Source organism: Thunnus thynnus, chromosome 9 (genome assembly GCF_963924715.1).
Source record: "Thunnus thynnus chromosome 9, fThuThy2.1, whole genome shotgun sequence".
NCBI lineage: Eukaryota > Metazoa > Chordata > Actinopteri > Scombriformes > Scombridae > Thunnus > Thunnus thynnus.
In genome coordinates this window covers 28411325-28425446 of record NC_089525.1, presented here as the reverse complement: position 1 = coordinate 28425446, position 14122 = coordinate 28411325, and the positions used below count along the sequence as shown (strand labels likewise).

Sequence of the window (14122 nt, the reverse complement as noted above, 5' to 3'; positions counted from 1 at the left end):
AATATTCAACATGATTTGCATCCACTGATCCGAACATTTGTGGTGATGCGTCCATGGGTATATACAGTACAGCATGTGGTTGATTTAACGGCACATACAGTGAGCACACATAAGACACCCATCGCTGCCTTGAAAACAAAGTGCCCACCTTCCGTTTTATCACCTGTTAAGCTTTATGCCCAACAGCAGTTCCAAAACAAAATCGCATCAGAGAGGATTCTTCAATGGCCTTGACATAAAGATTTTGACCCATAGCTCCACATTTATATTTTTCACTCCATTAATATGCAGAAAAACTGAAGAGAAGATGGACAAAATATATAAAAATTACAATAACTGGGCATTTAATTAACTCAACCCTTAAATAAATGGACGCTCGTGCTTTTGAAAGCAAATACAATCCTCACATGTTTTAATGTAAAGCTGAAAAAAGAATGAATGGAACAGGAGACCCATCCCGGTAAGATGGAGGGTTTTTTTTTTTAATATCCTTTAACATGTAGACGAGTAGTATTTGAATACTGCTTGACCTGGACCTCGAGCACCACTAAAAGGCACAAACCCCCCTGCTATACACCAGAAAGGAAGCAGAAAAATAAAGAAAGCTGCGGTTTCTTTAAGAGATGCGAGCAAAACAACTGTCCTACCGGGGAGGAGGGAGGGGTGGGAGGGGAGGGAGAGAGAGCGAAGAGGGGAGTGGAGGGAGGTTTGGCTGGATGATCGAATGGCAGCTTTTACGCAGAGGGTTGTCTCACCTGCTGAAACGCACTTCACCATTCAGCACAACAGAGCCATCTTTCGCTCTCACCTCCAATTAATATCCACGGCTGCGAGGTCATCGCTTCCTTTTTTCGCCTCCTTGGGTTTGTTTTGTTTTGCCTCCTGCTTTATTTTGATGCGACGAGCTTGGGTACCCTACCATGCCCTCTGCGCATGGATCGTCTCCGCCAGAGTAGGCGAACAAAGCGCATCAAGCCTCTCCAGAGAACTGCCTCCCCCCCAAAAAAATCACGGATTTTTGTCTGTAAGTACTCAGGATAACCATTTAGCATCTTCGGTTGTTTTTTCTTGATGTTAGGCTGCTTTGTGTCTAGTTCACTGGGAAAGAACACGCTGTTAAAGATGGATACGCTTTTTCTTAGCCCGACGGATAAGCATTTAATTTAGGGAACACCCGGTCCCACTGTTGGCCAAAAATAATGGCAAGATTTTGGATGGCACTGGACACGTTACTGGTTTCTTTGGAGTAGAACAGGCCTGTGTCGATGCTTGAAAACATCAACAACAGCCCAGTACTGCAGCATACAAACATTTCATTCCCCAAGGCGTGAATTACTACATGACAAAAATACATCCGCGCACTGATAAAACATACTGACAAACACACCACCGATAAAAAAAAAAAAACAATAATAAATATGGAGCACACCGGGATCGAGGAGGTGAACCAGACGCACCAGCAGCAGCATGAACCCATCAGCTTCGGGATCGACCAGATCCTAAACAGCTCGGACCAGTCCAGCGGTTGCATGCTCCCCAACCGGACCGGCGACCCGGATTACGCGCTGGCCTCTAACGTCTACAGCAACGGGTACAACAGCGTCTACAACCCGGCCTGCTCCATGACGGCGGCGGCGGCGGGTCTGGCCGGCTCCTACAACGTCAACATGAACATGAACGTCAGCATGAACATGAACGTTAACGTGAATTCGGGAGGTGCCGGTGGGGTGATCCGGGTGCCGGCGCACAGACCCATGCCGCCTCCTCCGCCGCCCGCCGCCGCGCCGCACCCGCCCCCTTCGGCTCATCCGCCGGGTATCGGACACGGCATCCCCTCTGTGCCTGGGATGGGAATGGGAAATGCGGCAAACTTCACCTTCCCCTGGATGGAGAGCAGTAGGAGGTTTGCCAAGGACAGATTAACAGGTAAACAAGAGTTTTCCACATGATCCTGCAACACCTGTAGGCTGATTTGTGTTTTTGTCATTAAAACAGATGTAGACCAGATGATTATATAACCTACACCCATCAAGGAAGGCACATTGTATATGCTCCCTCATCGCCAAGCAGGCGTGAGTTATGAATAATCTAACATTTGTGTTTAAAACAAGACAGTGCAGGCTAAACTAGGCCTAACAGCTCGACAAAGTAGGGCTGATTTCATCTTTAGGTTGTAATTTATAACAAATCGTATGCACACAGAGTCAGTTTTATTATGAGGGCCAGCCTGATAAACGAGTAGAGAAATTGGCATGGACATGCTGATGAATCAGTATTGGACCATCACTCTCCATTTACAGCGGATGACGGATAACGACGTTGCCCGTTTTTTTTCATGAGGATGAATGATTTTTTTTTTTTTTTTTTTTTTGGCTTCTTCTGCCAGCCAATTGACAAAACAGGAAGATGAGTCATAATGGTAATAACATATGGCAGGTTAAAATCTGCAGCAGACAATGCCGTGTTGTTATCATTATTACTGTGCTTTCACTATGTTTACGTCCCATAATAATACTTTTTTACTCCAATTTTATTTTATTCCAACATTGTATTTTTAAATGCAATTCCCCCAAAAAGCCTTTTAAACGATTAATCTGCATGATTCAGCTTTAATGACTTATTAAAGACCTTATACTCCGTTAGTTCACTTCCACTGGACTCATGGAGCTCAGACTGGAAACTTGGTCAAACCAGATTCTTCACTAACGTCTAACATTTCTGTAATGGCTCAGTTTGTCTCTCTGTAAGCTCGTTAATTTGGAGGATTTGCAAAAAATCAACAATGGTTGCCAATGATGCAACAATAATAAGATAATAAGACAATAATATATTATGTAGAGTCTAATATATATACCTGAGTAGAGTTTATTTTTTATCTCAGTAGCCTTTAGGCTCTTTTTGGCTCTTTTTTAGAAAATAAGAATATTACAATTAACTAATTTATTCTTTTACATTTATTTTTTGTTTATTTTTGTTCTACTGTGTTTACAGTTCCAACAATCTGAATCACATCATTCTGTTGTAGTTGTTATAGGTAAGCCATTATTCATGCACTATCTCCAGTTTGCTCCTGTAGCTGTAAAACACTCATCACGTTTTCTTTTTATTTCGCAATGAGGCGTTTAGTGCTTCACTGATTTTTTTTTTTTCCTTTCTGGAACAGTAGCTGAATGTTTTTCATTGAAAAATAGTTCTTGGGTTTGAAATAATATAAAACTCAACCCTTAAGTATTAAACCTGCTGTGATAATCAGACTTTATATGTTGCATAAAATAGTGTTTTCTGTCTTTTTATTATTTTTCTTTCTGGGAGGAGGGAGGGAGAAGGGGGGGTTCACTGGTCTTTTTCACATGACCTCATCGTTATGAAGATGAAAATGAAGAACATCATAGATTTGCGCCCGCCCCACCCCCACATTTACCCCCTTTGCATTAAATATTCACTATTCCGTTCTTTCTACTTGATTAATTATTAAATACTGGGGGACGATATGTCAACTGCAAAAAGATACAGTGTAAATAGGCTTATCAATTTTACTCATAGTCACAGAGGGCCTCTCGTTTAATTTCTCTCAGCTTTGTGTCGCTGTAATTATTTCGCAGCTTATATCTTTCCACTGTATTGATCAGCCAAAGATCAGCAGCAGCTACAGCACACACACACACACACACACACACACACACACACACACACACACACACACACACACACACACACCGCTCTGCTCTGTTTCCTATAAAAGGCCGTAAATCAAATGGACTATCATCTATCCTGATGGGCAGAGAACCATTTTAAATGTTTCTTCTCTGTTTCTTGTTTTTCTCTTGGCTTTCCAAGTTGAAATCGGAGGAGAAAAAACGGCCCCGGGCAGCTTTAAACAGCTAAACATTTTGCCAAAGGCCCCTAGCTCTGGCAGCCATGGGTGATTTTTTTTCCAGGCATGTAAACGAAACCCATTTGAATTGCACAATCTCCCGTTTTTCACCCTGGCATGAGTCCGCACGGCATAAATTCATGTTATACAGTAAATGGAGCCAATAATTCACTGTAATATCGTCAGACTGACGCAAAGGATTAAGAAATGATGGTGTTAAGGGCATCATTTAATCCATCTCTAAGAATAAATAATACTTGTTTATATACTGGTGGGTTCATGATCACCACCAGTAGCTCTCTGTAGGCTTATCTCACTCTGTGAGCAAAAACTCGTTGAATTAGACTTATATATATTTATATATATTTTCTAATATCATCCCAACGCCAAATTTCCCCTCAAACTAATTTGGCACGGAACGGCCCAGCCATGAATTATTATTAGTATTATTATTATATTATTATTATTGTTAGTAGTAGTAATATTACCGTAATAACAGTAATGTTATTTCCCTCTAAAATTACTTGCAAGCTATTTTTTTATAAACTCAAAAATGAAAGCTTTGTTTGTATTTTTTAAGACTTGCAACGATTTGGATGACATCCAAAAATATACAATAAACACACCCAAAATTTACTAGCTATAAAAGATATAAAAAAGGTATTTTGCGGTGCAAAAAATGTAAAATATCATGAAGTTTAAATTCTTGCAAATAAATGAAGCTACAACATCCAAACACTTATCTTACAATTTAAAAATACGTGGGGTAAAAGCACTACTTTTGAAACCTAGCAATATGGTAATAATAATAAAAATGATGACACAATTATAATAATGATAATAGAGGATAATAGGGATCGTTTGGGCATCTTGACAATAAACAGAGCCATAATACAACATGTGTAGCTCTATAGGCCACGTAGCACCGATAAAAAACATAATTAAAGCGTCGTTTCTATCCAGTAAATCTCTGTCTGCGTGTTTACAGCAGCAGAGCAGAAAAAAACATGATTTTATTTGAGTGTTGAACCCGCTCCTGTCCTTGTGTTTCCCCGCTGCCCTGATTCTCGGTGTGACAGAAGACAGTGTCCTTGTCTTTTGTCCTGTATAGTGTAATAAATAGCAATATATGTTCATGTTATATTTCAATATCCCCTTTAGAATCCTTCACGGATATATTTATTAGATTGCTACAAAGGTAATATCCGCAGTGGGGAAGGGAGGCGCTGTCACAGAGAAGTGTTATTAAGTATAAGTGGTTTTATTATGGGAAACATATTCTCCACGGTAGCATTTTATTCTGTGATATGCTTATGCTAAATTGTATTACCAAGGCAGCAGATTTTGTATTCTCGTCCATTTTCTTTTTCATTTCACGGAGGTTTCTACTTTTCCTTTTTCTTTCTCTCTTTTTTAAATACAATAAATGGTCCGATGTGATTCAGCTGTAAAGCACATGACCTCTTTCATACCTGACTTGGGTTTTCCACTGACTGTACACTGATGATGCTGCACTAACTGTCTTCCAGGATGTTCAGGAAAACAGTTAGCAATTAAGGAAAAATAATTAACACCTTATCTTTTGATTTTAAAGGCTACTACTTTATCTATTTGGATTTAGAAAATCTTCCTGAATATTATATCATAGGAAATGATAGGCGTGCTCCATTAGCTACCTTTAATAAATGTAGACTTTGTAGGTGTGTGTGATTCTTACATTAGTCTCAGAATAATAAAAAATAAATAAATAAATAAAAGATAGAAATCCTACTGACTTTTTCCCTCAAAATTATGACATAAGCTATGATTTTTTTGTTTGTTTCATAAAGCCCCAATCCTCGCCTTTAGGTAAAGCTTAACTATTATACCTAACCTATGTAAATTATAACAATATAGTGACAGTTCACTCTGAACATTTAAGGCAAAACAGGCTGATACAGTGAACGCATTTCAATGCTATAAACACAATAATACATACATATTAGCCTTTAATTATTATTGTAGAATTATTTTTCATTCATTCATTTTCATTTTTCACAGTATTTTACTGTAATTTACTGTAGATGTTGGTTTTAAATCCAGCAGACTGTAAGTTTCCAGGACCACACAGGCTAAAACATTACAGCATTTCCTGCCTTATATATTACTTACTGTGCCAATAATAATAATAATAGCAATGGATAAATCTGAGGGCATATCTGATTCCTAAACAGTCTTAGTCTTACACCTTCAATCAAAACATTAAACATGACTGATGCAGTATCCGTGACATCTCTGTATCATATATTTATCAGTATTTTGCACACTGTAAGGTGAAGCCTTTTTGCAGTTGGCTGGTACAAAAGGTCCTGCTGCATGTTGTGTTCCACTTGGGTTGCCTCCGAACGTGCTTGTATGTGCCTGGTCCATTAGTTAGCCCACAGATGGCCTGAAATAGCCGTCTAATGCAGTATTATTTAGCCAGACCTGCCGCTGGGAGCAACAACAGGCCTGCTTGCTCTCAGCATGTGACCCCATAAGGCTGCACATAGTTTTTGGCAATGAGACGCCAACCAAAAAGAACCACTGTAACCCAGTTACATGCGTTTAATGTGTATATTATAGAAATTTCATAGAAAAGTCACAATATGAATTGAATTGGGAAGCACAGGAGATTTAAAAACAAAGCATGCAGTGGAATAAGGTCACCATAAACTCGATTTTAAGGGCCACAGAGGTGATATAGTACACCATGAACACCTATAGGAATATTATAGAAACATCACGGGAATATTGTTACTATAAACTCATGATTAAATACCAGAGATGCCTGTCTAAATCCCTAAAGAAATATTAGAAGGATACAATTACCATTTATTGAGCATCAGAGCAACAGACTGTAAAACGGTTAACTGTGTTATTATAGCTATAGGAGATTGAAAATAATAATGAGAAGAAGATAAAGGTCACTATAAATACACAATATATAATAAATCACGATGACTTTTCATTTCAGACACTAAATCTTCTGCTAATTTACACTCCGGTAATTTTAACTTTATGTGACCCACATGTAACAGCACATTGCAGTGATTCATCTTTACTTTACAAATCATTTGCCCGTGTACGCCTCAATTTGCCACTCCTGTTCAGCACCATCAAGGGACGTCAGCGGTTCCCTGGAAATGACTGCCGAGCGCATAATAGCTTCATGTTCCATTTTCCATCCAAATTGTCATCCTCTGTGTGGCAAATGAATTTTTAGGTCACTGAAACTCTGAGAGCAGCAGCAGCAGCAGCAGCAGTAGCAGCAGCGGCAGCAGCAGAGGCAGCAGCAGAGGCAGCAGCACGTGGCCCTCAGGAGACACCTATGCAGATGTTTTCATATTCATTTTGGCTCCTGGTGAGCTTTTCTGACAAAACAAAAACAAATAAACACCCTGTAAGACAGCAGGCAAAACAGCTTGCTAGGGAGGGATGACATAAAGATACAGAGAGAAAGAGACAGAAACAGATTTTTTTTTTTTTCTGTTGATTTCCATTCTGCTTCAAAATGAGAATGTGGCTAGGGAGTGGATCTATGGCCAGAAATGATCTCATTACATTTATCGATCTTCTGTTTACCCATGGCTGACAAAATAGACAGGATTCATAGATATTTTATGATGCAGAAGATATGTTGTTATTAATATCCAGATTCAGTGATATGTGAAAGTGAACCAAAAGGCAGTGACACACAGTTAGAGGAAAAACACAAATTACCAAATGCAATTTACATTTTTGAAATGCTTCAATAACAAAATTACTGAAAAGACACAAAATAGTACAGTATACAATGTACATCCATATGTAGTTTACTTAAAATAATACATTGTTACCTATAATTCAACACAAATATCTGTAAAATATATTGTAAAGTATTCTGTTCTACTTTATTCTGCAAAAATGATGTATGATCTATATGTAAGAATTTGTGCAATTTTACACTGGAAATAATGTAAAATGATTGTTGGGAGTTTTTAATGACAAATGTCAAAAGTTTTGTGCGGAAGATATTTTGTGTAATGATTGAATATATTTGAATCTGATTGGTCTGATGGCAGAAAAAAAAAATAGAAAAAAAAAATACAAAATGTTATGCTCCAAAAATTTACTTTTGTCTGGTTAGGCACTTATCATGTGATACTGCACATATTGACTGATGACATGGTTTTTAATGGGCTGACGTTGTTAAAGTGGTTATTTAATTCATATTCCACATTGTCTGTGAATGACCCCTATTGCCTGATTCTGACTGGCTGACCAGGATCAGCTTGATTTATTTTTGTAACTCTGCTACTTGTCATTTATTTTTCTAAATAGCAGATATCTCATTCTTTTCCAAATGCTAACTTAAGAGACTATAGCCGTAAATCCCATTAAAGTAGACTCTGTTCATCATTCAGGCCTCCTTCATGTGATTAGCTGCTATGGGTCGGTGCCCGCCCGGCTGCTGCTGCTGTTGCTGTGCTCCAGATGTGGGACCTTACTGTGTCTCCCTTTCCTTTAGGGGAGCAGGCAGAGGAGAGCCGGGTAGGAGAGGCCACAGAGGGCCCGGGGGCCGCCGGGTCCCTCTGTCCGCTCCCCAAGGGAGACATCGGCAGGGTCCCTGTCTGGAGTACTGTGGAGACATTAGCCAAATGCTATTACCCTGAGCTCGCTCACTTGCGAGACGGCAATGGCCTTCTAGCAGACTATCCTTTCCCAAAGGGGGCTTGCCCAGGTGAGTCACCCCCTTTCCCCCCCATCCAACCGCCTCCCCCATCTCACCCATCTGTGTCGGCAGAGGTCTTGATTATTGCGGCGTAAACTTTGAATAATTTTTGGCTTTATTTATGAAAATGGGAATGATAATGTCCACATTATTGCTAAATTATTGCCTGTTGCAAGCAATATTACTTACTTTGAATTGTTTTTGGAACTGATGCTGCATATCCCAGCGTTCAAAATGTCCCTCTGTGACTTTTCCTTGGACTTCGCTTCTGTACAAACTAGTGTGCTGTTTGGTTTTCAAAATCTGGCAGGGGAATTGTAGTTGTAATTACATTTATCTTCTTCAATTGGTGGCTTCTGGGCCCTCTCTTAGACTCCATAAACACACAGAGTTAAGACAAAATGGACAATAATTTTATCTAACTAAGGACTGGAAAACAAAATTGTGTTGCACGTATACAAACAAAACCTCAAGGGAAATAAGTTTATACTTCAGAAGCATATATCATTCCAGGTTGGAAATGGAAATAATTACTTACGCTAACGGACATTATTCTGAAACCTAGTCCAAACGCCACAATTATTTACATCGACCTTACTGCTAACATGGACTTTTCAAAGCTCAAATACACATTGTTTACAAAATCATTAAACAAAGTCATATAAATCTTTCTTTTGCTCCTTTTCCTTCCCATTTCAGCAGCCCTGTCGCCCTTCTCTGTGACCCGTCGCATTGGCCACCCTTACCAGAACCGGACGCCGCCCAAGAGGAAAAAGCCTCGCACCTCCTTCAGCCGGGTGCAGATCTGCGAGCTGGAAAAACGATTTCACCGGCAGAAGTACCTGGCGTCAGCCGAGCGCGCCACCTTGGCCAAGGCCCTAAAGATGACGGACGCACAAGTCAAGACCTGGTTTCAGAACAGACGGACAAAATGGCGGTAAGATCCTGGCAGAGAGTAAATTTTGTGTGTGCTTAGAGTGTGATTCTCTTAAGTTCAGCATTATTTACTGGCATAAAAGTAGAGAATAGTAAAGGTAAACTTCCCCTCCTTCTTGCCATTTTTACTTCCACATGCCATATTTTCTTCCACATGATCTATTTAAGCAAAACAAAGAGATCATGGTGGTTTTTCTCTATGAGGGCAGGATACACGCTCAGAAGAGCCACTCCTTCCAATTTTTCTTGCGCCATAAATTGACAGCGCTGAATGTGTCTCTGTTTTGCTGTTAGATCCAAAATGCTTACTGATGTTTCTCTTTAAACACACATAAAATGGCCCACAGCTGAACTATTCGAGGCGTCGTACAACACAACACCTATTTTGCTTAGCTTAGCTGCCAGTCGAGGGCAGTTCACTTGACCAAGCACAATTACTCGAGCCTCCTAAAAGGCCTTTTAGAAACTTGCTGTCCAAAGCAATACTGAAACACTCACAGGAGGAATTGACTGCCAAGTCCGTAGTCAGAAAAACACACACTCCTTCACTTAATTTTAACTGTTGTTTATAGCCATTTGGAAGTAAATGAGTAGGAAATCAAATCATGATGCCCTGCCCTTAGTTAAAGGAACAGGGTTCATATTTCAAAAGCATATTAAAGACAGTAAATTACCTTTTAGGGTTTTAATCTTTAAATGATTCTTAAGCTTCTTAGAATTTAAAGTTTATGACTTAATTTTATGGCTTGTTTACAGTTTATTGGCCATTTTTGTCGTATAAACATATAAAATTTTAATTTGGTGATCCCTTTCAAAAAGTAAAAATACTCATAAGCCAACAATCAGATCCAGCTATTCTGACTATAGCAGTGAAACAAAACCCATACCTACACCAAGTTGTAATACAAATGAATTTTCTTAAAATAAACACCAACCACCAAACTGAATCCAAGACTGAACGGCATGTCACGAGTAACAAGGGAATTGGTTTAACTCGTTTTTCTGATTTCCTAGTTTTGCTGAGATTTATGCCATTTCCCTGTTGTGTGCACCTGATAGGATGAGCGTGAGGGATGTCTTTGCATGACGACTACGCTAGTAACAAGAGGATGATCAAATCAACAGGCAGCGAATCAGATTATGATAATGCTGTTAACAATAATGTGTGGCTAATGGGTGGAGGTTGGTGTGCATGAAAGAGTGCTTTAGAGGTGTGTTTCCGCCTGTGATTCCTACCTGCCGTTTTTAGTTTGTTTTCATTCATTGATTATGGGTTGTGTTACTAATAACTGTATTGCTGATAAGGATTACTCAGAACATTTCTTGGTTAAAGTTAACAAGCATACAGTTGAGAAAATGTCCAAATTACCGATTAAACATCTGTCAGGGGAGTCGATTTGAATATTAAAGAAACTACGACTCAGGTGAGGAAAAACAAAATCATCTGTCATCTATATCTGGAATCAAATGGGAGCACAATTTGGAGTTTGTTAGGGATTCGATTCACATTACCGCTCACTTCTTATTTTAAAAACTTATAACTAAGTTGGCTGATCGCTAAAACTCACCTGGTGTGTGTGTTTCTTTTTGGATAGTTTCCAACATAAACACTGCAACTCTTCCATTATAAAGACGTATCGTTTTAAACAGATCTGTACACACACACACACACACACACATCTGTGCTGCTTTTCAACACAAGAAACACCTACTGACACAATATACAGGATGTATGTTACTGTTAACATATGCTGGGCTGAAAAGGAAAAAAAAAAAAGAAAAACCAAACAGATGTAACTTTTCACCTTGAGGCAGGAAATGTACTGTTCCCCCTCCTCCTCCTCCGTCAGTCACGTTCCCTCACCAACACCTGTCACTCATCGTGATCAGCTGTCATCTAGCCTGAAGCTGAAGTAACTGGCACAGGTGTTGAATAAACATAAATGCAAGCAACTTACAAATGAACAGGTCTTTTTTTTTCTTTTCTGCAACACGTATAACTGTACTGCTTTGCTTTTCACCCCTGTTCTTGCGTTCGTTTCTTGATTTCTTCATCGCTCTCACATCCCTGCTTTTTGCCTATATGCTTCCATTAACAGCCACGACCAGCTAACTGCACAAAAATTAAAATCTCTTAAAGTATCACAAGCAATACTGAAAAAATCCAGTTTTAGGCTGGTATGTTTTCTTTCTTGTGATTTCAAATAAGTTATATGTTTTAACTTTAATTAAAGTGGGATTATTGTGCTTTTTAATCATTTATTTGGAACGTTTTAAAGAGGAACTACAGCAGACACCAGTTTGATATCCTTTAATGTAGTTGTTCCTAACCTTTTTAACTTGTGACCTTTTACAATTAAGTAATGTCTGCTTGCAACCCTGTGTTTTATTTGAATAGTTTTAGATAATTATTCAGTAATTTACAAGCAAAAAAAATAGCAAAGATTAGCAGAATGTTTGAAAAATCAGACAGACTTTTGTGTTGTATATGTTTTTGTCCACATTCCTAAAATATTAATCATCTAATGACCCCTTAGATTTATCTTGCAACCCTTTGTTGAGTCTTGATCCCCAGGTTGGGATTCACTGCTGTACTGTAAACTACATTGTCTATTTAAAGAAAAGTCGCATATTGCTTCTTTATAACAACAAGTGTTGCAAATTAGCTCTGGGTGTAACCGCTGTGCTATGTGTCATTTAACTCTCTGTGAAAATAAACATGAAACAAGTCTTAAATCCTACTCTGCTCCCCTTTGTCTCCTCCATCCACCCAGGAGACAGACTGCGGAGGAGAGAGAGGCCGAGAGGCAGCAGGCCAACCGGCTGATGCTGCAGCTTCAGCAGGAAGCTTTCCAGAAGACGTTGAGCCAGCCTCTGCAGCCGGACCCGCTCTGCCTGCACAACTCCTCCCTCTACGCCTTGCAGAACCTGCAGCCCTGGGCAGAAGACAATAAGGTGACCTCCGTCACCTCCGTGGCATCTGTAGTGTGAACGTGTGTGTGAATGAGTGTGTGTAGAAGAGAGAGGGAGGGGGGGAGGGACGAAGCTGGGAATGAAATGTGTTTATCAAAGTGTCGTCAGTGTGAAAGGACAAAAGGGAGGAATCTCTTCAGTCTATTTCTGACGTGTCTGACGTTCAAAAACTCAGCACCATTATGGGATTATCATAGATACGGGAGAATGATGCTTGCTTTGGAAAAAAAAAAAAGTATGGACATTGTGCTTCCTCACTCATTGATCATTACCAGCAACATGGTGGGGGAGCACGTGTAGAGAGACAGCTATCTGTTACTGCCAAGACCTACAAAACACTGTTTGCGGACATCACAGCACAGGAGCCGCACTTGCAGATTGCTGTTTGTCAAAATTAAGCAGGTCTACAACTGTTATCTTAAATATCTAAAGTGTGTTGAATAATTTTCCTGCCTTACACCAAGTTTCCGCTTTCCCTTCAGCTGTCGGTCTAAAAGAGAGGAGGGCACTTTATCCCTAAGTGCCAGGAAACAAATGGACACCTCTGTACATGCCCAACTATCAAGACTGCCCCCCCTCCCTCTTTTTGCCTCTGGAACCTTCACAAGGCGGCAGAGACTTTCTGCCACTAACGGCAAAAAAAAAAAAAAGCCTCCTGTTTTTCGCTTTTGACTTTGTACAATGTAGTAAATGCATGTTTCAACTCTTTTCTGTGTGCACTCGGAAGTACCATTGAAGTCAGCTGCTGTCAAGGTGGAACTCCTCAGCAACCGCAGTGTTCAAGTGGTAGTCAATTGGTGGGAACTCCTGATCATGGATTCCTCATTATGTTCAATTTAAAGGGTGTTTTATATTAAATGATATTGTGACTTTTTGAAAAGAGAAACCTCTCTTTGTCTCATTGGATTCTTTCACACACTGTTTGTTTGTTGTTTGTCACCATTATGAAAACCACGCAATAATACTTTTGATTTTAGCAAGGTAGTTAGCTTCCTGGGATTGAGCTATGATTACACATTAAAGTTTCAAACCACCCAAAGGTAAGATAGCACTGGATTGTATCAGAAGGACAACGCAATACCTTTTTTATCCATAAAAACTGATGACTGCAGCTCCCATGTGTGAATGTGAAGCAGGGCGTTACAGAAAAAACAACAAGCATGCTCAGCAAAACTCTCCCTGGATAAATAAAGGTTTGAAAAGTGATGCCAGCTCAAATTAGAATGACAGTAGGCTACAAGAGAAAGTATAAGTTGTGCAGCTGCCAAGTGAATATTTGAAATGCAGCAGTCAGGGGTTTTTTAAATCTTCTTTTTGTTTTTGTTTTTTCCTTGTAATTTCAGTGGAACACCTCAATGGAAGATTTGTTTAACAGCAGGAACAGAAAACCTAAAATAGATTAAAGGATAATACTGGTGTCTTTTAAGTTTATGTCAGCCGTGAAGGTCGTCTCTTATGTTTCTTTCCTTCCTGCTAGAGTTTGCACAAGCTCAGCACTGAACTCAGGCGATCTAGAGCTGAGCTTTTCTACCTTAAGAAGGCTTTTCTTTCCACAGTATAAAAAACAAGTTTCGTAATAGTGAGATGTTTTGGCACAGTCATTTAGT

General features: G+C 39.5%; 1 protein-coding gene across 3 annotated transcripts; it reads left to right on the top strand.

Moving 5' to 3' along the window:
• Positions 1-652: 652 nt before the first annotated feature.
• Positions 653-13359, top strand: tlx2 (T cell leukemia homeobox 2). Of its 3 annotated transcripts, XM_067599963.1 has the most exons (5): positions 653-1926; positions 8403-8615; positions 9306-9543; positions 12317-12497; positions 12998-13359. In XM_067599963.1, the coding sequence occupies exons 1-5, from the start codon at positions 1419-1421 to the stop codon at positions 13007-13009; spliced, it is 1152 nt and encodes a 383-aa protein (XP_067456064.1). In that variant the 5' UTR covers positions 653-1418; the 3' UTR covers positions 13010-13359. The 3 variants fall into 3 exon arrangements, with proteins under 3 accessions (XP_067456064.1, XP_067456063.1, XP_067456065.1); XM_067599962.1 differs by having other exon boundaries at positions 12317-13359; XM_067599964.1 differs by lacking the exon at positions 8403-8615 and having other exon boundaries at positions 12317-13359.
• The last annotated feature ends 763 nt before the right edge of the window (positions 13360-14122 follow it).